The following is a 26,628-nucleotide window of genomic DNA, read 5'->3' on the forward strand; positions in this document are numbered from 1 at the left end:
AATGTAATCTCTCTGAATTTTTGATTCTTGATTTTTTCAGGTGATGCCCTTATATTATTTTGAAATGGCAGATTTTACATAATGATTTAATTTCATTTAAAATTTTGTTAAAGTGGATCATCTGCTTCTTTTTATAGACTGAAGAGATAACAGATGTGTGTGCTGGTATGTGTGTGTGTGTGCATGTGTGGGGTGGGGGCAGGAAAGATGAAAAGGCATATGAGTCAGGCAAGACAACCTACACTACCTTATTGTAGCATGTGGCACAAAGTAATTGCCCTTACTCCTCTCTAGACTATAAAGTACTTAAGAGTAAGCGCATTCCCAGAACTTGACATAGCACCTTGCACACAGAGAACATAATTAGATTAATATGTATTTTCAGTAAGTATTTACAGGACAAAGAGAAAAAAATGAAAGAGGAAATAAATGGAGGAATGAGAATAGTAAGAGAAATGAGGAAAGTTTTTGTATGACTAAGGTAAGATGGGAGCACTGCCTTAAAGAGCTATTTACACAGATAGATGTGTTAAATCTGCTAATGTTTTCTTAATAAGATTTTTTTTTGGCCTCACCCACAGCAAAGGATCAAAGTTCCTGGGCCAAGGTCAAATCCAAGCCGCAGCTGTGACCTACACCACACTGTGCCTGGCCAGGGATTGAACCCGTACCTCAGCAGAGACCAGGGCCACCGTGGAAACATGTGATCCTTAACCTGCTGTGACACAGCAGACACTCTCTAATGAGAATTTTTAAATGGCCATTTCTTGATTGATCTGATTCCTATTACTCTAATTGGATGAAGAAATGGATAATTACCCACCTAATCACCAATCCTGAATCACAGAATTTTGGTGAACTTCCTTATAGCAGAGAAAAAGGAAGAATATTTATCTTGGTGATACTGGGTTATGAAAAACTGAAACCAGAGGGAGCTGTCAAAATACCAAAGGTAAGATTTACAAACATCCATAGAATGTAAATCCATCATGGAAGGTATTGTTTTTATTATGCTTTTCTATAGGGAGAGTATTTGAGGATCATGCGGCTTTACTTCAAAGCATACAATTGATGTTTGCTGGGCAGAACATTCTGCCAAATAGCTTCTTGCTCCCCGCCTTCTTAATGAAGTGGTAACACAAAGTGTTCCCAACAACATTAGACACTGGTGTGAAAAAATGGAACTAAATGTATGTGAAGTAGAAGCTCTCCCACGGTAACAGCATACCCCATCTTTTTGGGGCACTGATGATCCAAGTTTTTGTTTCTGCCTGTTTATTTTGAGGCAATCTTTAGAAAGTCCCAAGGGGTAAAGCAAATGAACTCCTCTAACTGCTAGTTACAATGTCGTCCTCTGGTATGCTCACCAGAAGCAACAATCAATGATTATATCCTGCTATTTTCATAGGAGTTTTTGAGTTTATTTTCCCATTTCAACTAATCATTTTTATCCTCATCTAAGAAAAATTAGACTTCAACTAATGTATGTACACAGTAATATAGATTAATTAATACACATTAATAATTAATTAATATAATTAATTAATACACATTAATCTATTAAATATAGATTGCCTATATTTAAGCAAAACAGCTATACACTCTAGCCACTATTTCTTTAGTAATAACGTCAATAAAGGATTATCAGTGATGTTGTATAGTCTCATATTTTAAAAAGTGTTTTCATATTTATTCTCCTTCAATTCGTAAATCTCTGTGACATAAACAGAATTCAAAGAGACTAACTTTCTGCAAAGGTCATAAACTTTACGGATTTTTGACATCTATGGCTTACATTTAATATTATGCCTGGGCTAATGAGCTGGCTAGAATTGGACATGGTCAGCTGAAGAGGATACCTGTTGCCAGGTGCAACTAGGTCAAGATTGGGATTGTGAGGATTAATTAGATACACCATCAAGTTAGAAACCTGGACTATACATCTACTACCTCTTTAATGCTCCGAAGACATGTATTCACCTGAAATTCTAGTCAATTTTATATTAGCATAACACTTGTTGTAGCAAGGATTTCTAAAGAAAACTCTCCATTCCCCTTTGTTGCTAACATTTTTGGAGTACCATAGGCTTACTTTGTGCAGAGTATTATTTTTTGTTGGGCAAAAGTTGCAAAAGTTCATGGCTGATAAAGCAATAATCGTTAGCTACTACATTTATTGTTAATATTATTAGAGTTTGCTGATTCTGACTGCCAACCAACTCTGTTAAGAGCTATGAGAGAATATAGCATAACTTTACTGAGCACCTATCATGCTCTGGAAATTTACTGGGTGGTCCATTGACATTATCACATATAATACTCACAATAAATTCATCAGATATTAGCCTGAGTTTGTAGATAAGAACACTTAGGCACAGCTTTGTCTTCAATTTATACTCTAAAGGGGATACAGAAGATAACAACGAGCAATCGAACTTGTTACCTATGCTTTTGGAAAAATTTTAGGATATAATCCTAAACAACAATAGAAACTCTAAATTGCAGAAACTAATAATATTATGACCATGCAATATTTGGATATATTTCATGGATAATATTCTTCCCTACATTTTCTTCCTACCCTCTCTGCAGTGGCCTTCACTGCAGAGAGGACGAATATAGCTGAAAACAAAGAAGTTATTGCTAAGCCTTGAATTTCAAAATAGAGTGTTTAAAGCCCCTATCAGGTACAAACACTTGTTGAGATAAAGGTTTTTCTTAGAATTTCAAAAGCTGGACATTAAGTATCCAGCTAGAAGAAAAAAATGGCATAGTTTGGGACTATCATCCACATATTACAAATAAGTGCTTGGTGACTTAATACCTGACTTCCTACCCCAAAAGAAACAGGCATTTCACCATACAGAAATAGGAAATAATTCAAAGTGAACAAAAACTGTATGGATGCCATGCATGCCTAATGATTGGTTAATTGTTAAGATTAAAACTTCCAGATGAGTGTGACAGAAATATCCAAATGGTTCTAATGGTGTCTTTTCCCAAAATACAATCCTAGGAGTCTACAAGGCTTCTTAAAACACCCCAGATCCATCCCACATCTGGCACCTGGGCAACACTGCAGGGAAGGGGGTGGTCTCTAAAGACATGAGCCTAAGAGTCACCTCATAGACTTCTTCATACCCCAGTGAGACCCAAAGGTTCCTAAACCAAATGTTCCTGAGTTGAGCACAAAAGTGCCAAAAGGACAGATATATATACAGGAATGGGGAGTTGAGGTAAGGTGAACATAACATGCAGATACCTAAGCGATCATTGGTCCTGGTGGGATATACGGAAATGTTAGTGGCCCAAGAACTGGGTTGACCCAGTCGCTGAAAACCTCAACAGAGGCCAGAGAGCAGAGGAAGAGGGTAGCATGGTGAATACGTATCCAGGTGTCCCTCTCCCTCTCTCTCTCTCTCTCTCTGTCTCTCTCTCTCTCTCTCTCTCTCTCACACACACACACACACACACACAGCAGTAGCAGCAACATGGAAAAGAAGAGCAATATATACTGTATACTGTTTTAGAGAAAAAGTAACTTGATAAATTTGCCAAGAAGATATACACTTAACAAGTACACATGAGAGCTTACGAGATACTTTGTATGAGTCGAATAGATTTTTTTTTTTTTAATTTTCAGGGCCATACCCACAGCATATGGAAGTTCCCAGGCTAGGACTCAAATCAGAGCTGCAGCTGCCAGCCTACACTACAGACACAGCAATGGGGGATCCGAGCCATGTCTGCAAACTATAACACAGCTCATGGTAACGCCAGATCCTTAACCAACTGAGTGACACCAAGGATTGAACCTGCATCTTCATGGATACTAGTCGGATTGCTGTGCCACAAGGGGAACTCCCACAAATAGATTTAAAGGGCTGCATTTTGGAACGTCAGAGTTTGTGACTGTGACTGTGTAAGTTTTAACCTACTAAAATATTAACACTTTAATAGTTCATAAGTTTACAGAACATTCCCATCTATTCATCTTTAATACTTCACAAAAATTTTCCTCTATCTTATTTGATTCTCATAGCTAAATGGTGGAGATATACATATTACTATTTTCTTTATACAGATACAAAGAAACAACTGTTAGAAAAGTTATACAGCCCATTTCAAATTTCCTAGTTTATTACCTGGTAAATCTAGAACCCAAATCCAGATTTTATAATGCCAAAGCCTGTATATTCTCCACTATTCTATATTGGCTTGATTTTATTTAATGATGATATACTCAATTTACAAAATTAAATGTTTAGAATCTTTCATCTACGTCTAATGATAAGAAACAGTCAATTTAGTGTATAAACTTTATCACATTATGCCTGATGAAATTCGTTATATGTATATACAGGTTGGTCATCAATTTTTTATTAAGTTCATTTGTTCTTTTGCTACCATTTATTCCTCAAGTATTTATTGAAATAGGTACCATGGGCTAAGAGCTGGGGTGTACAAAGAAGAATATACTACTTCTGATATCATAAGGCTCATCCTAGCAGGAAAGACACATAAACAATTAAAATATAATTAGCCTTCTGGTAGAGGTATATGCAAATTACAGAGGAAAAGCTACTGACTTTTTTTGGACTGAAAGAAAGAGAAATGTTATAGAAAGGCTTCATGGAGAAAGTGATATTTGTAACTAGGACCTAAAGAATGAGTAAAAGTTTGCCAGTATTTCTGGAAGATACAATGGCTTGGGGGAAGGCAGGGTACAGTTTTGCAACTTCTAGACCAGAATATTAAAATAATATGACCAAAATATTAAAAGCATGGAGGAGAAGTTAGAGCAGAAGTCACCGTGTGTATATGCAGCTCATGTCAAAGAGTCTGAACACAGGGAGTCAGGGATGCTTTTGAATCAGGAGAACCTCCCAAATTTCACAGTCTCAAGGCCAGAGAGCCTAACAGAGGATGGATGGGAGGAAGAAGAGTCCAGAGGAAGCGAGGGACAGTCAGGGGTCACTGTCGCAGGGCAAAAGCGACAAAAGGGGTCCTGAACTGAAGGACCAGTAGCGAGACCAACAGTGGAGGGATTTGAAGGGTATTTAGGAATTAGAGATCACAAAACTACAAGAAAAAGTATAGGCTGGTAAGGGAGGGAAGAAGTAAGAGATTTTAAATTTGGGTGACTGAGTAAAAAATGTAAGCAATAATCAAATAAAAGTGATTTAAGAAAGAAGACATTTTCTATTAGTAAAGTACCCTATGACATTAGACCATATTTTAACACATGCTTACTTAAAATTTCCCAGATAACAGGCATCTAGGTAACAAACACACAATATATTTCTTTAGGTAAATATACTAAAGGAAAGAAAATATTACCCCCTACAAATGACATCATTTAGACACAGTTGTGAAAAGAGCATGAACGTGTTAGGTGTTGCTAGAATCGCTTGGGCTCTGTCTTGCTCCTCAGAATTCAGAAAACAGTAATTCCAAATTTTAGCAATAAATAAGATGCCATAGGCTCTTTGATTTTGTTGCCTAGTAATGGACAAAGGAATACTGTTTGGAGAAAAAAAAAAACAGGTATTTATGTAATGTCCATTAAATTCTTAAATAAATTCAAATGCCAAGAATAAAGTTAGCTAAAAATGCTAAAATTAATTAGTTAGAAATGCTAATATTTACATGAATAGTTTGATTTTAAAAATCTACACTGGCATTTACTAAACTGAAAAGACATTTTTCAATTAAAATAAAATAAATTCCACTTACTGGAATTATTTTCGTTACTGGCATCCATTGGCTCACCTAATCCTCCTTCAATACCCTATCAGGATAGAACCGCTTGTCATAGTCTACACATCAGAACCCAAGGCTCAGGGAGATTAGTCTGTCCATGATCTTCCAGCTGGAAAACAGCAGCACCAGAGCTTGTTCCAGACCAGCGGAAGCTGAAGCCCTTGCTCCTGACCACAAATGCTACATGATCTCCCTTCAAGTTTTGTCTTTATGATCAACAAAACATACATTTCACTGCGACCTTGGGCAACTCACTGATACTTTTAGGGGAAGTATGGACTCAATAAGGGGAGTGGTATAAGGACTACATTTATTAAGCCTCAATTAGTACTGCTAGGCTCTTTACTTGTTGCTTTGTACCTATGTAATCTGCAAAACCTTTGAGGGAGATTATAATTATTATTGTGATTGTACCCATTTTACAGAGGGGTAAACTACAGATCAGAGAGGAAGAGGAATCCAAGGCTTACATCTTACTGGTAAAGAGTAATGGAAACCCAGGGGGATGTTCTGGCCACTTCATCCCCATGTCTCTTCCTCTGAAGGCATATACAAGTTCTCTTTGGAGACCTCAGCTCTGTTTAAACTGAGAGGAATGTCTGCATAAAGAAGGATCAGAGAATAAGTTTGAGAAAGTTGTAAGTGAAATTTGAAAGCTTGTGAGCTTCAACTTAAAAATATCAAGATTTTCATAAGCAGTGGGGAATTACTGGATATCTCCCAGAAGGAAAATTAATTTTATAGGGAAGGCCTTTACAAAGATTAATTTGACAGATGGGTGAGGGAGACTAAAGTCAGAAAAAACAGTTACATAATGTATTAAATTCTTACATATAGGGAAAGACATAAAAGGAAATAAAAACTTAAGTGTGTCAATATTTGAAATTGACAACAATTTAATTTTATTTTGGAATTTCGTTTATCATGTGACATAACTGGAGGTAGTAAGCCTGACAGTCAAACCAGCTCTTAGTACCTCAATTTTTTAACAATAGCAGAGTTAATTCTACAATATCCCTCTGTTCTCTGTAGATTCCTATACATATCTATAGTCCTTCCATTTTAAGAACCATTTTTGTAAGCAAAGATTTTTATTTAGTTGACACTCAGCATTTTTGTGATATGAAGGAACCAGAAGTATTATCTTGAATAAACAATGGGGAAGTTTGCAAATTAAAAACTTTAGAACTATTTTTTTGGTAATAGTCTGTGTAGTTCTTCCTGAATCCACCAGTGTGGCTGGCAGAGTCATCCTGACAAGGTCAGTGGCCTTCATTTAACCGGCTGCAAGTGTTTTATCACATACTGCACTTCTAAGAATGTTTACTGTGATTGCCCACAATTTATTCTTGACATCTGCAGGCTCTCTCAAAGCTTCTCTGTTTGTGTTTAGGGTGCAAATAAGTATCGACATCACAGATACACCCATGTGCAATGGGAATTATTTTTACAATAGTGACTTAATTTACAAATATATAAATTATGTGCAAGGTATAGACTACTTATCTTTTCAAAAGCTTTATGTTTCATCTAGCCTCATCTATGCAAATGGTAAGTGTATGCCCAGGAGAAAAAAAGATTACAGTATTCTACAACATGAACTTTGCTTGTGCAATAAAACTTTTCCTATAACTATCTTTTCAACAAAAGAGGGAACGAGTTTTTAGTCTATAAATTGTGCATATTCCCTTTCTCTTCTTAATTTAGCACGAAGACCTTTAATGAATATATATACACGTATATGTAACATAATATACTATATATCATATTATTTCTTTCCTAAAAATATATTCTCACAGAAGTGGTGAGGATTACCTAAAGGAAAAAATGATAGTATCCCTGGATGATAGTAGGTCTTAAATGACCATAGGTCTAGAACAAATGTTAGCTTCTTTCTTCTCTTTTTATTCCATCTGTACATAAATTCATTTGTTTAGGACTGTCATATGCCCACTATGATATATGGAATAACTGGCCAACAGGGACCTGTGGTATAACACAGGGAACGCTGCTCAATATTCAGTGATAATCTATATGGGAAGAGAATCTGAAAAAGAATGGATGTGTTTGCCTGTATCACTGAATCGCTTTGCTGTACCGCAAAAATTATCACAACATTGTACATCAACTATAGGTCAATGAAATTTTTTAAATGAAAAAAATTAAAAATAAAATCCACTTCATCAATGTCCTAGATAAACTATTTCAAAGGATTAGAAAGATAAAACTGTAGATCGGTAGAGCAGTTCACATTCAATAAACATGTATGGAGCCTGCTGTATAGCACTGCGCTATATGCAGAGGGTCAAAAAGAGAATATGATGGCAGAGGCTTTCCACAGGAAGTGATCACTGGGGTGAACCAGGTACATAGAGCAGGTAATGAGAACAGCACAGGAAAAGACCCTGAGGTTGTGGGAAACAGACCTCTGTAAGCACCAAAAGAGGGCCAACATTTTCAGACATTATAGGAAGTCAAGCTGGAATGTGGATACTAACCAGACTTGAGGGACTTATAGAAAAAGACTATGCATTTTGATCTTCCTCCCAAAACAAAGGGCAAATCAGTAAACTGTTTTCATTTGAGAGGAGACAGGAGGATTCAATTTGGATGTCCAAAGTATTACTAAGACAACCATGTGCTAGATACCTTTTATTACATAAATTATTTACTCATCACAAAATTTATGTGAAATGGGGATTATTATGCTCATTTCAAGGATAAGTAAATTATGATGTATAGGGTTAAAAATAACTGTCCTAATGTTACTCAGCAAGAATGGAGGAGCAGAAAAAAAAATTAAATCTGTTATTTTTGGTCTGATTGCAATTGAACTACGCATATCACTAAACCACAGAGGCCAGCAAAATAAAACTTTGACAGATATTTGCGAAAATAAAAATTTCAAGTCCAGGATGGCAAATCTCAAGAGAGTAATAATAGGATAGCCAACAAGGATAATAAGAAGTCCATGTCTTGTAATATAGAAGACCCTCAAAATACCCTCAAATAGTTCTGTCATATAGGATAATAGAGAAATGAAATTCTGAGGAAATAATCATTCGGTCCACCTTTGCCTCTGCAGCTCTTTTTTGCTGATCTGCTTGGGGTTTACTTTCAATAAAACTGTAACCAATCTCAACAGGATATTTAGGATGAGGGAAGTAAGGGATCCCAAGCTCTGACAAAATCAAAAAGCAAAAGCCAAAAGCAAAGCTAATGCCAAAACTGAAGAGCTATATTCAGCAAAATGAGTAAGTCTTTCCAACTGCCTCAGATTAGCCTAGAATCCTGTTTTCCTTATCTTTTGCTTATTTAGCTGAGCACAGAAGATACTCAGTAAGAGGCAAAACTGGCATCCCCAAATACCTTTCTGTCCTGGAGAGGCCTCAAATATACACTGATAATTGGTGTGATACAGTGAAACCCTCTAGGAGTCTCTGTGTAGATATCACCCTCAGCAAATTAAAGGAAAAAAAGGAAGAGTTAATGCAATGCAACCCTGTTTGTACCATGAGACAATTCAAATGACTTTGTTCAACTTTAATTCTCATGGTAATCTGTAACTGAAAATAAATAATGCCTGTCTTTTCTTAAAAATTTTTCCCTATTGGGAGTAAAATGTTTTTCTGTTAAGACAGAAGGTGAGAACTTATAAAATAATTTTATTTTGGTATGCTAATTCTTGAAGATAAAACACAGTGATTTTCAAACACAGCAATCTCACTTGTCTCTGTCTTATGCATTAGAGTTTTGGGTACTATTTCACTTGATAAAAACACTCCACAATTACAAAGATGTTTGGAAACCACTCATTTAGTGGTGATCGTTACCATTCAACGCAGGAGTCCAGTGGTTTCAAAAGAACACCAAGGAAGGTTAAACATGAACGATAAAACATATTTGCCTTTGAAGAACTTATTTTAATTATAAATATTTCTAATTTTAATGGTTTCATCTGTTATCAGAAAAGGAAACCAAAAAATAAAATTTGTAAAACTATAGTTCATGAAATAAATAATGGTTATAACATAAAGTTCTAGATAAAGGAGACCTGAACAAAAAGAAAATATGTAAGGTTTTGAACATTAAAGGGAATTTCAGATTACAGCTTTATCAACTGATACTTATTTATTAGTTATTTGAAAGTTCCACAGCAAAAAAAAAAAAGACTTTAAAAATCAAAATCATGCCACAGATCCTTTAGATTTTCATAAAAAATAAAAATTTTATTTCATAACTAAGCTTCAGCACTTGAAAAGATAAGAAATTCTGTTTCCCCCAGCTAAAAGCAAATTAGTATTAATCTGAATTTTAAGATGAATGTTATTTTTTTCTAAGTGCCTCATGGTAAGGTAATAATTAAGCTAGAGAAATAGTTGGGCACAGCCAAAATAATTTGATAAATTTGTAAAATACATTTGAATGCAAGAAAAAAATCAAAATATATTCACAAAAAGTACTATATTAAACAGATCTGGATGCTAGCCAGGATAAAAGAAAAACAAACACAAAAACAAAAACAATAAAGTTCCCTTTGCGGCTCAATGGCTAACGAAACTGACTAGCATCCATGAGGACACGAGTTAATCCCTGGCCTCCCTCAGTGGGTTAAGGATCTGGCGTTGCCATGAGCTGTGGTGTAGATTGCATATGCAGCTCAGATTCCACGTTGTGTGGCTGCGGCATATAGCCATAGCTCGGATTCAACCCCTAGCTTGGGAACATCCATACGCTCCTGGTGTGGCCCTAAAAACACAAACACAAACAACAACAAAGAAGAGACATAAGAGAACTCACAGTGGATATCTACTGCTGCTGTAAACTTTGGTGAAGGCAGTTGTGTTATGTCAGGAAAACTCTTTTTGAGCATAAATGCTAAGAATGCTACTTAAGCCACAGACAAAGATTTGGAAAGAGTCAGAGTTTCTAACATCATCTCAAAGCTTTGATACCAGATACCATTCATTTTCTTGCCATGCTCCACACTTGGTTATATGACTTGCTTTGACCAATAGAATGTGAATGGACATAAAATATGATATGCGTGAGCAGAAGAGTCCACTGAATTTGAATGGGTCAGTTTGGCCTCTTGTTCCTGACCTCAACCAGGAGACCAATACATCCCAGATAGGGGCGGCTCTACTCCTGGAAACTGCAGGGTGAAGACTGGATGAACACAGCCAAGCTGAGTTTCTGCCACCCCACACTTCTGTAAGTGAGAAATAAATGCCTATGGTTGTAAGCCACTGAAATGCTCTTGGATTTTTGGTTACCACTGCAAATGCTAACTGGAAGAGGTAAAATAATATTTTACTTAGGTTAATCCATAAATTGTTAGTTACTTGCAGCTGGACACATTCCTAAATAAGGTATCAATAACATGTACCTAAATAAAAGATTATCACTTTACTTAAATATGCACTCTCTGGGCAGCAATTTACATTGTTTCAACTGGACAAACTTAGCACCAGGAAATCATAAAGGTGGAGGGCTCCAGGAAAAGGACCACGCAAGGGGTAATTTGCAAATGTGTATGGCCTTGCCCAGAGAGTCCACAGTATGGCTGCCTGGGTGGCTACAGGGCTACACGAGGGTATGATGTACTTGAGATGGGCTGCTTAAAACAAACTATACCAATGGTTAATAGCCTTCTGTTCATCTCAGGTAACCGAATATAAAAGGACCAGGAGTAAACTGTCCTTTCCAAATTTTAAAGCATAATGGAAAGAGGTAGAAGAAATCAATATTCAGATGGAATGAAAACACATTTGTGTTTTCATGCCAGCAAATAATTAGAAGAAAACCAAGAGAGCAAAATAAAGTGAGTCACTCGAATGCATACCCAATTATCACTTCTTTGAAAACATATTTTTCCTTAAAAAGAGCCTTTAATTATTTTCCCCACAAAAGTGTTCACTATATTTCCAGTAATTGTATATGGGAATGTTTAGTATTATAAAACTGATGCTCTAATTCATGCTTCCTCAATATGTCAGCCAGTTATTGTTTCCTTAATATTCATGTCAATGTTCTAGTTATACTTGAACAGATTAGCTCCCTCTCTAGGATCCTTCAGACAATAAATTGTATCTCCATGTGTCCAGTTGTTCCTGTCAGAAATCCTGGAATAATCCCTGATACTACACTTTTTCTCACTAGTCCTCTCCCACTATCAATTCGGCAAGAAACACAAGAGTTTCTACAAAGCATATCTCATTTCTCTTTACCTCTTTCAGTTTCCATTACCAAAATCCTAGTGCAAGAAACCTTAGTCTCCTGCCCAACCAACTGTAAATATCCTCTAATTTATAAATCCCTATTTCCTCTCTGACCTTCTTCTAATGTGTTTTAACAAAGCAGCTCAAGTTTTCATTTGAAATATCAATCAGTTCACACCACTCTTCTGTTTAAAAATGCTTAGTGACGCCACACAGGATGTAGACTAAAATCTTTAAATTCTTAACCGAGTCAATAAATTCTGAGATGATCTGGTTCATGTCTGTCTTATATATGCCAATCTCTCCATGCTCCCAAATATTCAGCCACATTGGCCTCTTTCTGGTCACACTGCCTTCCAATGAATGCACCTCCTTCTTCTGATTTAGTCGTTGCCTTCCATCATTTGCCCAGCCTGGAATTTGCTTTCTCCCTCTTTGCCTGGTTAACTCCTAACATTTCAGATGTCATATTTAAATATCAGTTCATCAGAGATGCTATTTCTCATGCTCAGATCCCTATTCTAGTCACTCTCAGTACCTTGGTCTTTTCCTTCCTAGCTCTTGTCATAACTTGAACGTGGACATTCCTAGAGAGATCATTTGTTTAATTCTGTCTACCCCATTAGGCTATAAGCACCGAAAACAGGGGTCACATGTGTAATTAGCCTTGCCGAGCACAAGACATGGCACAGAGTACCAGCACAATAAGTACTTAGAATGGATGAATAAATGCATGAACTTCAGTAAAATTTATTAAGCTGAGGAAATGTTGCAGATTCTAGTAGATATAGTAGAGTTTTTTTTATTATAAATATTGTCCCCACAAGCTACAGAATAAGAAAATATGTATCTCCCTGGTTTCTTCAATTTTTTCACCAATCACAGGAGTCCCTACAGTGTTGTACAAGAACAACAGCAGAATACTTAGACTTCAGGTGTATCAGAATATACGTGTGTACACAAAATTATACATTGAAAAAGCCAAAGTGCTTCAACCCTATACAAACTTCTCAAGCAGAGTGATCTTTGTATCTTTTAAATACAGCTTTGTTAATTATTATAATTTTAATCAGTCAAAAAACAGTATGCATTTTTATATTAAAATGTAAACTAGAGGTATGTTCCTATAAAGCCCTGTAATTGTGACCCCACAAACTGGACATCAGGATTCTACTTTGATTAGAATTCCACTCCATGAATTTGAAAGGAAGGAAAGGTTAGGCTATCTTTAGTAACAAACAACTCCCCCAAATCTTAACACATCAACATATTCACTCTTGTCTTTCTACATGTTGAAAAGGATGAACTTATTTAATGTAGTTGTTCAGTGACCAGGTTGATGGAGGCTCCATTGGGACACATCTTTCTTTCTTTTTTTTTTTTTTTTGCTTTTTAGGGCTACACCTGTGGCATGTGAAGGTTCCCAGGCTAGGGATCGAATCCAGGCTACAGCTGCGGGCCTATGCCACAGTCATGTGGGATCCAAGCCGCATCTGCGACCTACACCACAGCTCATGGCAACACCGGATCCTGAACCCACTAAGCAAGGCCAGGGATTGAACCCGAAAACCCATGGTTCCTAGTCGGATTTGTTTCTGCTGTGCAATGGGAACTCCGGGACACATGTTTCTATAATCAATATCTCAGGGGAAGAACAAATAATGCACTAGGTCACAGATATTCCTATTCAAAAGAGATACTCCTCATTCTTAGCTCCTATTGCATTGGCCAAGGTAAATCACATGACAGCCTAACTTCAAAGAGAGACTGGGAATTTAAATCCTATGATGTTTTCAAAAGAGAAAGGAAGACGCAGTCTAGGGGAACCACACTAAAGCCTGCAAAAGAGTCAGAGGCATTCAGTGGCGTAAGTGAAACCATTCATTCACACAACATGCCATTTTTTTTTTTCCTATGCTATGCTGTGAGCTAGTTTGCTAGGGATAAAAAAATCAATCAAGCCCCTGTACATGTGCCGGTTTTAGAGACAGTCATTTGAACAGTTCCTTAATAATGCTAAGAATGATGCATATTCACATTTCGAGGCATCCTGAAAAGACCAGCTTAAGGTGATCTTGGATGGTCACACAAATCACACAATTTAAAGAGTTGATCTTTTAAAAAGGTAATCAAAGAACTTGAGACTTCATTAAACTATATTCACATTCTATATATTTTTCATTTAACTAAACACACTAAAAAGAATGTACCAGCTTAATCGTTATCTTTACTCAGCTTCAAGGTAAATTTCTCACTTGTCTCAGATCCAGAAGAAAGTGTAAAACATTTCAAGTTGCATCATAGAGTTTTTTGTTGCCCTGCTTTTCAGGGTAAAAACTGAAAGGTACTATATTCCTTTTATAATGTGAGTCCACCAGATTATAATTCTTGACTCTCAATAAAATGTTCTATCTTTTGTACCAAAATGTACACTATCATCCTTTGTTAAACAATAATATTGAAAACACTAAGTGACATTTAAGATGAGAAAAGGTTCATCCATATTCTCAGAATCCAAATCCAACTTCCTTTTTGTTCTGCATTCCTGATTTTTACAAATTGTCATGCAAAGAAATTCTACCTGGAAAAAGGGGAAGAAGATTAAGAATATATTCCAATCTAAAATTAATGGATAACTTTACACATTGAAAGAAGACATGTATCCTTGAGGTCTGGGGCCTCCCTGGTCACAGGCAGTGCCAAAAGGAGTGACAAGTGCATCCCCAAGATCAACTACAGAGAGACTGAAATTGTTCCACTAGCCATCACTATTACACCATGTAGTCATAGCTGAATTTATGCTAATTAATAAACAATGGACAAAATACATACCTTGCCAACTGTTTCAGGAGACAAGGCTCAGGGAGTGTATTTAGGATAGGCTACACAGAAAGTATACCTAGGACTAAGAGCGTGACATATATATACAGTTATATTTAGGAAAAACAGACATTAAACACTGTTTATATAAACCTTGCTCTAACTTTTTTACTCCCCAGCACATTTTAGACTTTAAGATAAATGCATTCTCAATGACCCATTTTCCTAGTTTTTCCAACATATTTTCATCAATGGGTATCTACTCCGTCTCAGTTCAGAATGTGATCCTGTTAATCTATACATTTGTAATAGCTTATTTTCTTTATAATTTTTATGGAGAAAATAAATATGTACTGCAGTTCTCATAGTTTCTCCTGTACCAAAGTACAAAAGTACATTGCCTTTCCTCTTGTTCATATCCCACTTTGGTATCTACTGTGTTTGAGTTTCAGCAGCTTGCTTTTTGTCTGCAGGAAGCAAACCTTAGTTATGTCGAGGCTGAAAAAGCAAGCAAGCAAGAAAATACACAAGCAAGCAAGCAAACACAAAACATCCTTACTCCTTAGAGTACATGTCTAAATAACATCTCTTCAAATAGCATTAGATATTTTGAAAGATTAAACAGGTATTATTATGGAGGCTCAAAACCTGGGCCGGTAAAGGTTGACATCTTGTCTTATCTTCAATCTAATCTTAAAACACTCAGATTTTGTCATGTAAAATGGTGTGTGGGATTATATTCACAGATGCAGAAACATGTTCCGTTTTATCACACCCACAGGTCCCAGAACAGTACACTGAAAGCTGGCATGAATTAGAACCATTCCACAAATGAAAAGCATAGCTAATATGCTGATATGTAATGCATCAATTTAGTCATGTTTTTTCTTCAATTTTCAGCATTATTGCCATGATAAGAAGTTTTAATTCATCCTTTAAAAAGGGTTATTAGATGTGACTATGTAGTTATGTCCTGTTAAATAAATACTTTTGTTTGTAGATATTTCTATATTATTTATAAACCAAATTCATGTTTTGAGCTGTATATTATAATTTTAAAAATGTTTTGTAAGTATTACTAATAGATTTTGGCAGCAGATTAGAAAATATCTTGCCTTCAGTTTTCCCAGTAATCAAAGCTTCTAGGTAAAGTGGACTCAGAATTTTAGCATTAGAAAAAAATATTAAATGAGGAGCCCTTATTCAAATTTGTCTGATTAAAGAACGAAGAACTTCTTTCTTTAAAGTCATAACACTCATAACCTGACAGACAAACAAATATTTAACAGTAAGAGGAAATTCATTATTTCAGAGGACCCTTCAAAATGTAATGTAATGCAAAAAGAATTAAAAGAAATGAGTATTTTTGAATTTTTAAATTTTTTTTGGCCATGCCCACAGCCTACAGAAGTTCACAAGCCAGTGATCAAACTTGAGCCACAGCAGTGACAGGGATAATCCTTAACCGGCTGTGCCACCAGTGAATTCTCAAAATGAGTATGTTTTTTAAAATTGAAACTGCATCATACTTTATTTTCCTGATTAAAAATCTTTCCTAATCAATATACAAGGCAATATATTTTAGAAGAGTCTAACCTTACTTTAAATAATTCTTGCTTTTTGCTAAGAAAACTCACGGATTAATCTTTCATGAAATTAGCAAATTTAGAAGAGAATTCATTTATCTAAAATGAATTGAACATTACTCCATCACCTACTATTAATTTAGTTGGCATTATACCAAATAGATCAATAATATAACATTTTAATTCTCATTAAAAAGGATATAGTATTGGAATTCAGACTGCTTTAATATTAGTGAAATTTAATTCCATATTCCTTAAATAAAGGTACCTTTAAAAAAGAAAATATTAATAAATGTAAAATTTATAGAATTAAACTGCCTAGACAGTCAAATCAAAATGGAAAGATAAGGCAATTGTCCAAAAAACATAAGCCAAATAAAAACTAAGGCCAAAGTTCAAGTGAAAAATGAAATGAGAAAAAAATATATTTTGGGTGGGTCATCAGATTGGCTGGCTTCATTAACTGGATTTATTGGATTAAGGTTGTTTTCCCCGTTTCCCTTTGTTCAGGTGTTAAAAACCCCACTAATTCCAAGGGTGTGGTTTTACTGGCAGAGGTTGGGAGCCAAGTGATCTGGTTGTATTTATGTTTTTCTTACTAACAGATGCGTGACCTTGAATAAGAAAGCAAACTTTCCTTTTTTGTAAAGTAAGACCCTCTCACATCCTTTCCATTTCTGAAGTGCTATGATCTCACGAAATGGTAAGATTACAGCTATATGAGAGTATGTACTTTAAAACAGAACGATTACAGCTGTCTGTGTATGTGTGTGGTATGCCCAATGTTCAGCAATATGGTATTACCCTAAGGGCACTGCTAATATTTAACAATCACTGGAAGTTTAAATAGATATTTGATTTAATTACAATAGCTTTTATAATTGTCTTAAGAAATTAATCACACTTGAAGTAGGGGAAAGAACATTTTTTCCATGTCTTGAATTACACTGACTCAGAATAACACTGGAGTAAATATTCAATGTGCTATTAGTGCTCAAAGCGTGGTCTGAGGAACATCTCCAACCTGCATGATTCTGGAAGATGCCTACTTGTGGTAAGAACTGCAATGGTGAATACATTAGATGCAGAACACTCAATCAGATAACCCTCAAGTCTAATTATTTACATTTTAAATTATTTTAGTTACACCATTTGTGTCACATTAATTCTCCAAATTCAGCTGACACATTTTTGGCTTTGTGTCCATTACTCACCTTTTTAGTGAAGCAAATGTCTTCATTACATTTAGGCACTATCTCAATAAGGTTCATTTCTTGCCTTTCCTTCCATTACCAAAGCATCTGATAATGCAGACAGCCATCTACAAAATATTTTGCCTCTACACAAACATATCTTTATCTCTTTCGATATGATAGCAGCATAAAAGCCTGTAATTTTTTTTTCTTGGTGAGTTAAGTAAAATAGCCCTCTTACACTGTTTTTACCATCTTTTCCTCTCCTGGCTCTGTATTCCACAGTACCACCTCCTTCCCTCTATCCCTGTGAAAAATCCTATAATGATAGTACTTACACTGTCAGTATTTTTCTTTTCAGGTCGCCTATTTTTTCTGTATAATTGAAATCTATAGCTTCTTACTTGTTGTCATACTGTTTTACCTCTTGAACGGCACAAAATTTAATTCTCTTCATCTGAACATACACGTACCCTGCAATCCCCTCGTTCTCAATAAATCTGTTATATTACCACCCTGGGCCTGGTATCACTCTCTCCTGAAGTTAAACATGCCCCCAAACTTACTGAACTTCATGTACAGCAAAACTACCCTCACACAACTGAAGAAATCACATCTTTAAGAAGCCAGTAAATTAATTAGCTGAACAATTACAACTGCATCTACTCCAGTGTTAAAATAAACAGATCATGCCAATGCTAATATAAATTTCAAAACTTCATCTCTGGTAACTATTATTGCTTTCATGTTTATTCAAGTAAAATAATATTTTTGTATAGAGATTTTAATTTATAATGAAAGTGAGTATATGCAGGAAATCCTTTGGGCTATTAAATTTATTTAATAATTTTTCCATGTGTCACTGAATGACACATGGTAATTTTTCATTATGGTTAATAATTTAAATAGCACATGCGATACTCCTCAAGAGGTTTATATATCGAATATATCATCAGAGTTTCAAAGTGGATATGACAGCTATTGACTCAAAACTTGTTTTATTGAACACTTCTTTAATATATTTTGATATGACAGATTGTAACAGCTTATTAAATGTTCCCATCATGAATTAAGTATGCCAGGAAGATAAGCAGCATTATCTTCTATACCAATATTAAATGGCGCTCACAAAAGTAATCGGTGCATTGCCAGATATGTAGATCACTTTGTAAAGCTGTTTCAAAATATTAAGTTTTCTTTATTCAATAGCAAATAATTCAATGAGCTACAGAATTCAGTCATTTAACAAGCATCAATTTTTGCTTATGAAGGAGACGGCATAGTATGGAGAAAAAGGTACAGGAGCCAAATTTGGGTTTAAATCTTCATCACTGACTAGCTACGTTACATGGACTTACCACTTTTCTCTTTGAAGCCAAATTTTCTAACCTTTAAATGGTAAGAATAATGTCTCTTAAAGGATTATTTTGAAGTAAAACACCTGACTCATGGTAGGTTACAATAGAGCTGGTAGCTGTTATTATAATTATGATTACAGTTCACGCACTATGGCTAAGGAAGCAAGATGACAAAGGATGGTTCCTGACCACAGAGGCTCATGAATGTTAAGCATAATCACTTAATTCCAAGACAGGAAATAAATACATTTAACTATTTCAATGGCATACCTCAAAAACTAACATACCGTCGTGACATACACACACACACAATTATAGTGGTAAACCTGATTTGTACCAAAAAGTTTATGTTGTAATCTTCTAAAATGTACCACTTTGTCATATTATTTGCTATGTACTAGAATTATAAATTAGCAATCATCACTACTTCTATTTTACAGCATTAAATGAGGCTGATTTATATCACCAAGCTCATGTATTAATTCTGGAAGCACCTATGGTTTTCTTAATCCTCTTTCACTACCTCAGGATAATTCACTAGAGTATTTTTTATAAAAACATGAATATTTCCAATGATTCAAACTTGATTCATAAAACATGGTTAGAAAGCTCATAAAGGAATAAGATTATTGATTTCCTTCATAAAGGATAAATACTGATTGTGTCAAAAATATTATTGATCATTTTCCAAACATTGTTGATTTATAGTACCACTTTTAAATTTTAGTTTTAGTGACAACTCATGAATCAGTATTTTAACCAAATACAAAACTATACTCTGGGGGACCACAAAATCAGGGTGGTCTGATTTTGTGGTCCCCCAGAGTATAATTTAATAGTTACAGTATATGGTCAAATTGCTATTTTAATATTAAAATTCCAATTTTTAATCCTATACATTAAAAACCCTCCACTGAATACTGATATAGTGACATAATAAAGAGCTTCAAAGTCAAAATGTCAGAGTTATCAGAAGATCCTAGAATCATCTTCAATATGTTTTTCCTTGGAGATATGAATTACTTAATGGTCAATTGGCTTGGCACAAACTAAAGGTCTATTCTGTGTCACAGATGTGAATTAATGGTCTCCCCAAGTTATTCTGCAAATTCATGTGACTAATTAGACGTACCCAAAAAAGAATAAAAGCATCTATTGTTACTGGAGAGAACAAAATACTCCAAGTAATGTCTTTTTTTGATGATCAGTGAGTGTAATTGTTATACTCAGTGAATAACATATATTCTCTATATGAAGATTTTTTCCAAAATTTATGAAATAATTTATCTGAAGGAAAAAAAAATGGAGTAAGGATCTAGAAATAAATCACATGGTAATTTATCAATAGTTGTTTACTCTTTGTTTACTCTGTTAATTTGAGTATGAAATTATGGAATGAGGGATCCATCCTTATATTGAGGCAAAAGTCATCAGAAGATAAAATCATAGTAAAAAGAGGTGTAATTTTGATACATCAATGAAGATATAATTTATCTTCATATTTTCAGCTGTTTTTAAAAGTGGACATTTTAAGTCATAATTGAAGAAACCAGATTTTTATATCAAGTATTACCATTACCAAGAACTGCAAGTGAGAGAGATCTAAGAAATACTCCTGGGAATTGACACTATGTGGATAACATGGTAATTTAATGGTTTCATAATTGATAAAAATTATAGTGAAATTAATTTATATCTTCACAGTTTTTGAAAATCCAAAGCACACAAAAATAATACAGATTCACAAAAACACTTTAAGCTATATTCTGTATTTTACAGAGGAAGCAGAAAAATTAAAAGCTTACAAACAAAAGTGGAATGAGATTTTAATTGAGAAAATTTTCTACTGCCACCCTAAAGCAGCACTAAAATTCAGAATAAAACATGGCCACTGTAACTGAAACAGGTTTATTTCTTTAAGAAGTGGTTTCTAATTCTGAAGCTGCATATGTGCAGGCACACGTGATGGGGAATGTAAGGGTTGCCATGGTAAGTACACATCTTTTCTTGGACAGTCAAGTATTTTTAAAAAATGTATAAAGAAGTCTCACTTCATAATATGTCATGGAAATTGACTCTGCTTTCCTTACCACCACATATTAGTATGATGCAATGCAGCACAAGACAGAAATAGCCCACATTTTTTTTTTTTTTTAACTTCAGCCCATTAAGATCACTTATAAAACAAGGAGTGAAAAATGAAATAAGAAACTCCCGAGTAACTCTAATTACATGATGAGTCCAGACCAAGTTCTAGCTCCATGAAATTAACAAATAATCACACTTCAGGACATTCCACAGGCCTGATAAACTCCGTGGGAGGCCAAACACAAACATCGCTAAACACTATCCTCAGTATACTTTATAGTCATGACTTATTTCTAAGGAAAAATAAATTCATTCCTACATCCCTACTTTCTCATTCCTTCCCGGTGTGATCAATGGCTTCAAGAAGTGGGGATCTGACTCTGCTGTACTGTCTTTTGCACAAAATCTCGTGGTGGTTTTCTAAGAGTCAACTTAAGACGCCTAGATAGAGGCGTGACACTTGGACTGGGGAGGTGGCAGAATCTGTTTCCAAACGCAGCAGGTTCTGAGGCGCTAGAGAACCCACGTGTGCAGAGGCTGGAGAACTTTTCCGCCACGTCTCCGGAAGGAATGCCTCACTTTTAAACAGGGGGCTAGCTAGGGCGAGGAGTGGGGGTGGGTGGCAGGTGGGCAGTAAAGGAGGAGAGATTGGTGGTGGCGGGGAGCAGAAGGTTCAAATCCTTCACAGGTATCTACATGTGCTTCTCCACATTCTATTCTCGCCCCCGTCAACTTTATTATTTTTCCCTCTTATAGGTGGACTTAAGCAACAGGGATGCTGAGCATCTCATAGGCTCAGCCTGGAACAAAGAAAATCGAGTTCCTAATACTGTATCTCTCCCGTTGGAGATCACGTGTCCTGCTTTCGCTGGAATGCACTCTTCTCGCCCACGCTATGAAATCTCTATTGTGCTTAGAAATTTTACCCAGGTTAAAATGTGCTCACATACTAATTGCTTTGCATCTACCAAGAGAACCACATTTCAACGTAAACAGGTACACATATTTACGTGGTTGACCCAGTTACCACTGCAGGTAAATTCGATGTGTCGAAAGTGTATTGGGAAAGTAATGGAAAAGAGCAGGTGGAGGACCTTTATATCATATCAGTCTCACTGAGCGCCACCCCCAACCTCCTTTTCTAATTTCTTTTGAAGGAGAACTTCGAAAGGAACATGGGAGTCGTGGGAGTCGCAGATGGTTCCTTTCTGAAGCCGATTCCCCCGGGAGTTGTGAAAGTGACCCCTTCCCTTCTTCGCCTGGCACTGCGCCCTCTCGCCCAGCCCGCCTGCTTTGTGACTTGGTGGGGAGGAGATAGTGAGGGAGAGGGCGGAGGCGGGTCCTTTATTCAGCCCTGATGGCCAAGAAGTAGTGTAATGAAGCAATTTTGCAGCCATCTCCGTTATTATGAAGTCACACTATTTTTAAAGGCATTCTGTACAACCCTATCCCCTCACCCCCCAAACACTAAGACAGGAGACCTTTGGCAGCTAGTTTAATTCTCCAGGAGCCAAGGTGCCATGGTTATTGTAATGTTAATGTGCTTCCCTCCTTTTCCACGTAGCATCCGAAACTAGTCCTGCATCCTTAATGATTCTAAGAGGAGGATGCAAGATGCTGAATGGGCGCCCAGCCCCGGGATTGGAAATAGTGCAGGTTCACCAGCTTGGCGGTGCAACACAAAGGAGATGTCTGGGCAGGAGTTACCTAGCTTAGGGAAAAGGAGACATCGCTTTCCCTGACTTCCAGGAAGAAAGCTTTCACTCCATCGCTCCCCGACTTCTTTTGGTTCTCCAATATGTTATACTCCTTCTTCCCCTCCAAACCCCCCAAACCGCACCCTTTCCCTTCAATCCCCAATGGCAGAAAGAGCTTATAATTATATATATATTCGAACAAATAAGACATCAAACAGTAATACTGAAGCTTCTAAGATAAAAGGACAGATGAGACCTGCCACAAGTGTGTGTGTGTGTGTGTGTGTGTGTGTGTGAGAGAGAGAGAGAGTGAGAGAGGGGGTAGGGGGAGGGAGAATAAAGGAGCGCTTCATCCTTTAGATACCTTCGGGAAAAAGCTGACTGGAGATACCCAAGATGATAAAGAGCTAAAATCAACCTCAGCTCAACCAAAGGTCCCAGCACCAGCGCCAAAACTCGCTCTTTACCTTTCCTTTTCGCAATATGTAACCCTTTAAGCTCTCCTGCTAGCGCAGACCACTGGGTGCTCCCCTGCACCCGCACAGCTAGCACCCCATTCCAAATGCCCCGCAACCTACCACATCCCCGCCGCCTCCACGGGCCACCACGCAAGCAGCTCCCAGAGAGCGCTGAAGGCTCGGGTCCTCCCACCCCCGCCCCGCGCCGGCCGCCTGGGTCCCGCATCTCCGGCGCTCACTGTCACCAAGGCTACGAACGGTGAGACCCCCGCACACACACACCCCACCCCCGGCCACGGAGCGATAGTGTCCTACTCACATCACCGGCGAGAGAAACTGCCCATGAGGTTCTGGAGAGAGTGAATCGTGCAGCTGCCAAGGGTTATTCCTTAAAGTGTTCGGGGGTCCGCAGTGGAGTGAGCACGAGGGTCCTCGGAGGAGAGGAGGGGCGAAGAAGAAGAGGAGGCGAACGAGGGGATTCCAGGCAGGGGCCACGTTAGACCATGGTGCCGGTGTCCTTCAGGTGGACGGCTGGAGAGGTTCCGGCGGGAAGCTGCCGAGGGGAAACCCGAAGCGCTGGCGGGGGAGGCAGGAGCGCTTCCACTCCCCAGCTTCCGCCTGCCCTGCGCGCCGCGCTAGCGACCGCAGCAGCAGCGGCGGCGGCGGCGGCGGTGGCGGAGGCGCAGCTCCCTCCCCACCCCCAGAAGGCTCCACAGACAATAAATCCTGGGCGGAGAAGAGATGAGCAGGAAAGGCGAATCTTGCACTCAACTCTGTAACACCCTCGGCCCGCTGCCGCGCCTTTCCTGGGCGAGGATCCCCGGAGACCCAGGCGCAGCGGGCGGTTCCGAAGGGCCAGGCGCTCCCGCGGCTGCAGGCGACGGCTGTGGCCCGAGTGGGTGGTTGCCGGTCCTTCCGGCGAGAACCCGCTGCCAACAGGCTGAGTGTCCGTGGCTTCAAGCCTGGGGTTCGCCCGGAGTGGGGTCCTCCTCGGTGCAGTGGCTCGGTGCACAGGTGCCAGGATTGGCAGGCGAGGAGGCGCTGCTCTTGGCTCTTGGCTGTGTCTCCCTGCTCTCCCCGCCCCCTCTCTTTTTTCCCACCCCCTTTTCCGACGACACCAGCTGCAGCTGCTTCGAAGTGTGAAAAATGTCAAGGAGATTTTCCAGCAAAGGGGAAGGGGGTGGCCACGTTCACAACCCTCGGCCCCTTTTTGACATTCTCGCCTTGCCCCTCTGACCTCTACTCGGTTTCCCCCAAATTGTGAGAAGAAAAAAAATCCCAGTCTGGCGGAGAACTGAAATGGTCGCAGTCTCCTGGCTCCAGCACAGGCTGTTTTTAGAGAGCGGGACTATAGGCCGAGCTTTCTGGGTTCTCTCAGTCGCCCGCTGTGCGCCAGGCAGGTGCTGGAGGCACTGCGCCTGGCAGCGCGCGGCCGCCGGGCTCCCCTTGCTGCTGGACCTGCCCGCCGCGCTGGAGCGGTGCCGCTCGGCGTCCTGCAGCGCGGGCGACTCCGCCGCACCAGCGCCTCCCGGCCTCTGCGCCTTCTGAGCGCCCCTGCACCCGCACCGGCTCGGTGACGCTGCGCTCGTGGCTCCGCAGGCTGCTGCTCTTGCTATCTCAGCAAAGAGGCGGCCGGGAGCGCCTCCTCGGGGTTTCCTCCCCCGCCCGCCTTCCCCGCTGCAGGTTGTTGGCTGCCAAGGAGAAAAGTCTCTGCTAGCGGGTCGGTCGCTTCACATCAGTCACAGCAACGACCTCTGTGCCTGTTCTCACGTTCCCCTCTCATTTTGGAGCCGGGGCTGCTGCCCTGGGAGTGAGCAGAAAGAGAAGGGGTTTTCCAACTACCCTTCATGTTTTCACCGCCACTCCTCCTGCCTCGAACACACACTCACACACACTCACGTAAAGGCACACACAGCCACTTTATTCTCTCACGCTTCTCCTTAAACTCTCATAAACAGCAATATGTTAAGAAAAATATTGACGAAGCTAGTGCTATATTTAGACTTCTCTTTTATTCTCTAAACCCGACGGGTCAATTCTCTCTTTGAAATTAGATTTATTATTTTGGAATCATTTTTGTTTTCTTTTGTGGAATATAGGCTGTAGGCTTTTTGTTTCCTCATTATAAGAAAGAAGGAATTCCCCTTTGGTTCTCTACATGGCTAATACAGTCAGACTGCATGGCATTCAATTGCCACTGTGGGGTGGATGCAAGCTCACAGTTTACTGAAAAGAAAATGCATTTGCTCATATTCTTAGATTTGCCAAGCTAAAATCTTCAAGGTCAAAAAGCATCTTCTGACTGCTAGGGATTGTCAAGGAAGAGACTTTGGAGATTGACACCTAATTTGCAGAGTACCAAGAATGATTATTTTTCACTTACCCGGGCCATGAAGGTGGGCTGAATTTTAAGGATAACGTCCCAGTATATCATATTATTTGCATGTAGAAGAAAAACGAGATGGGAGTATATTTTGAAAAGGCAGATTATTTTAAAAATGTGTTATAAAACACCACCAAGAAAGGGTTTGAAATGGCAATGAGATGAAAATAACATTAAAAGGACACATTTTTTAATTGACCTCTGTAGAGCTGTATTTTTTCATCCATTGTTTTGTCCTTGTAAACAGTTGCCACATCTCAGTGTCTGGGCTGGATGGAAAATTGTTTGGAGCTGATTCTAATCCCTCTGGTGGGTGGGGCTCAGTCGCTGCATGGGATTAGAGGCAGCTGTGTGCCTGAGGGGTCTTTAGGTAGCCTGTTTACTGAGGGGCAGAGCTGTGATCCCACCTGGATTGTTGTTTGCCCTGGGGCTTCTCAGCCCTGACTGATGGGTGGGGCCACATTTTCCTAAAATTGCCACCTCTAGAGAAAGGCACAGCTGCTGAATATTCCCAAGAGCTTTGCTTTCAATGTCCATCCCTCACAACAAGTCACATTCACCCCTGTTTTCCCAGGAGGTCCTCCAAGAACTGCAGTCAGGTTTGACCCAGATTCCTATGGAGACCTTGCTCTGCCCTGGGACCCAGTGCATGTGAAAGTCCGTGTGCGCCTTTTAAGAATGGGGTCTCCGTTTCCCCCAGTCCCCTGGAGCTCCTGTGCACAAGCCCCACTGGCCTTCAATGCCAGATGCTCCAGGGGCTCTTTCTCCCAGTGCCAGATCCCCGCACGTGAGGGTTTGATGTGGGGCTCAGAGCTCTCACTCCTGTAGGTGAGTCTCTGTGAACCAGTTAGTTTTCAGTCTGTGGAGCTTCCCACCCCAGAGGTATGGGGTTGTTTAGATGAAAAACTTTAGGTATCAGTTGAAAACTGAAAAAAACATAACCTCACACAATTATACAATTGTAGCAATCCTTTACAGGCTTCCAGTTCTCTTGGATACGGTTTGCACAGAACTTTCACATATAGTCTTTCATTTAATCCTTTCCTAAAACTGGTGGATAA

At 38.5% G+C, this 26,628-nt stretch overlaps 1 protein-coding gene across 1 annotated transcript in view; it reads right to left on the minus strand.

Moving 5' to 3' along the window:
* Window positions 1–23,863, minus strand: part of LRRC7 (leucine rich repeat containing 7) — a 528,235-nt gene extending 504,372 nt beyond the window's left edge. Inside the window, exon 1 of the mRNA XM_047792058.1 lies at window positions 23,504–23,863. Coding sequence (XP_047648014.1) covers window positions 23,504–23,505 — 2 coding nt within the window. The 5' untranslated portion in view covers window positions 23,506–23,863. The remainder of the gene's footprint in view (window positions 1–23,503) is intronic.
* Window positions 23,864–26,628: the final 2,765 nt, after the last annotated feature.

This window comes from Phacochoerus africanus, chromosome 8, assembly GCF_016906955.1.
Source record: "Phacochoerus africanus isolate WHEZ1 chromosome 8, ROS_Pafr_v1, whole genome shotgun sequence".
NCBI classification, from domain to species: domain Eukaryota; kingdom Metazoa; phylum Chordata; class Mammalia; order Artiodactyla; family Suidae; genus Phacochoerus; species Phacochoerus africanus.